We start from the raw sequence: 1,959 nt of genomic DNA, 5'->3' as shown, positions 1-1,959 counted from the left end.
GAACAGAAAAGTGTACAGTATATTACTATTTTTTGATTTTTAGATATATTCAGTAGACATATTACATAACATTGGGTTGTTTGTGGGTTTATGTGATTTGTTTAAAAAATATATATCTATAGATTTGTCTTAGTTAAACGAATAAGATGCTTATATGAAAATAATTTATTTGGGAGGATTCTATTGATTCATTACTAATATTATTGATTACTATGTGTCTGTATGGTACAGATAAACAAGCTGGACAGTCATTGGTAACTAGTCATTCTGGACAGTCGGGTACACATGTAGTTTGCATATATTTGTTTAAAAAATGCAATAAATTAAACTTATGTATATGTATGAATGATGTTGACATTGAGATTAATCACTAAAGTACAATTTCAGATAATTGAGAGCATCATAAGAGTATTAAGTTACTCTGTGTGCAAAAATACAATATGCTTTCACTCAGTCACTTAATCGCCACACGGTGTTTAGTCAACAGGTTTATCAGCCGTGTTCTCAGTTCTTTTGTTGTTAGACAGTAAGTTACAGGGTTGATGAGAGGTGGCAGCACTGAAGCCACAATAATCACAGCATTTCTTTCAGTCAGGTTAAGTTTCACACCTATTCTAGTGAGCAGCACAGATACTAATTTGGGTGCGAAGTAAGTGGAAACCACAATGATATGTGAAATACAAGTACTAAACATTTTCTTCCTGCTTCCCTTTTCTTTGAGTCTCAGAACAGTGAAGATAATAACAACATATGTCAAGAAAATCAGCGTAAAATGTCCAACCAAAAACCACATCCACTTGAACACGATTATTGGAATCTGAAAATAAGGTACAGGGTCCACACATCCAGCTCGTATCATTGCAGCATAGTCACAAAACACATATCTTATCACGGGTTGACAGTATGGAATGCTCTCTACTGTTACAGTATTAGGCACCATTGATCCAATACCTATTATCCAGGCAGCCATAATGAGCATGATACTGCGTGTGTTTGTGAGGATGCTGTTGTACCTCAGAGGCAGGCTAATTGCAATCATTCGATCCAAAGCCATCAAGGTTATCGCTAGACACGAAGTGACATCCCCAAGATGGTAGATAAACATACTAGTGATGCACGAATTGTAGGAAATGGTTTTCATTTCTGCAAGAACTACAGCTATCATTGTTATGCTAGAGCTGGTGCTAAACATGATGTCCACAATGGCTAAGTTGCAAATGAATATGTACATTGGTGAGTGCAAACGTCTGTCTGCAACCACTATACTCAGATTTATGCTGCAGAAAAACAGTATGAGAACATAAGCAATAAGGATGAGGGAGCCAAGCAGTTTCTGATGTGAAAGGTGATCAAAGCCTGTTATAATAAACTCATACACCCTCACAGCTGTGTCATTTTTTGCTCCCATGTCTGGATGAAGGCAATATGAAGAAATTACATTCAAGGATGCTAAAATGGTATCCTGTCATATTTCATCCTACCAACTCTAGTTTAGTCTGGTTTAGTCTTGAGTTCTCTTAGTTGTTGTGAGTAGTGTTGAGTGTTTTCTTCTGTCTGCAGATGAGGCAGTTTGGTGGCTTTTATATCACCTGGCCCACAGGGTTTACCACTGGGATTTGATCATTTATTATTTCAAGATTTCTATGTCAAACAAAACATAAAGCATACAAAAGACCAATTGCAAAAACATTGATAAGGGCATGTATTATGGACGCTTTTATTGAACTTTTATTGGGAGAAAACAATCCACAAATGTGTACCATGATCCACAAGTTTTTCACTTACCACAAACATGTATTTTTTTATTTGTGTAAATTCATCATGTGGGTCATGTGAGTTTCCTTCTATTAATTTGCATGTTTTTGTCCGATTTTTACCACAGAAATATCCACAACTACAACGGTGTATTTTTTTGTGTTGTGTAAAGTCATATCCACAGAAATACAGAGTGATTTGCAA

At 35.8% G+C, this 1,959-nt stretch overlaps 1 protein-coding gene across 1 annotated transcript; it reads right to left on the bottom strand.

Annotated features, from left to right (window-relative positions):
• Positions 1 to 454: 454 nt before the first annotated feature.
• On the bottom strand, positions 455 to 1,523 carry LOC122133065 (olfactory receptor 10G4-like). The gene has a single exon (XM_042708392.1). The coding sequence runs from the start codon at positions 1,406 to 1,408 to the stop codon at positions 455 to 457; it is 954 nt and encodes a 317-aa protein (XP_042564326.1). The 5' UTR covers positions 1,409 to 1,523.
• Positions 1,524 to 1,959: the final 436 nt, after the last annotated feature.

Source organism: Clupea harengus, chromosome 8 (assembly GCF_900700415.2).
Source record: "Clupea harengus chromosome 8, Ch_v2.0.2, whole genome shotgun sequence".
In the NCBI taxonomy this organism is placed as follows: domain Eukaryota; kingdom Metazoa; phylum Chordata; class Actinopteri; order Clupeiformes; family Clupeidae; genus Clupea; species Clupea harengus.
Note: the sequence above shows the minus strand (reverse complement) of the source record. Positions and strands in the feature narration are given on the sequence as shown.

Excerpts from the sequence above, each read along its gene's own strand:
- LOC122133065 (XM_042708392.1), bottom strand. The coding sequence starts at position 1,408 with ATGGGAGCAAAAAATGACACAGCTGTGAGGGTGTATGAGTTTATTATA.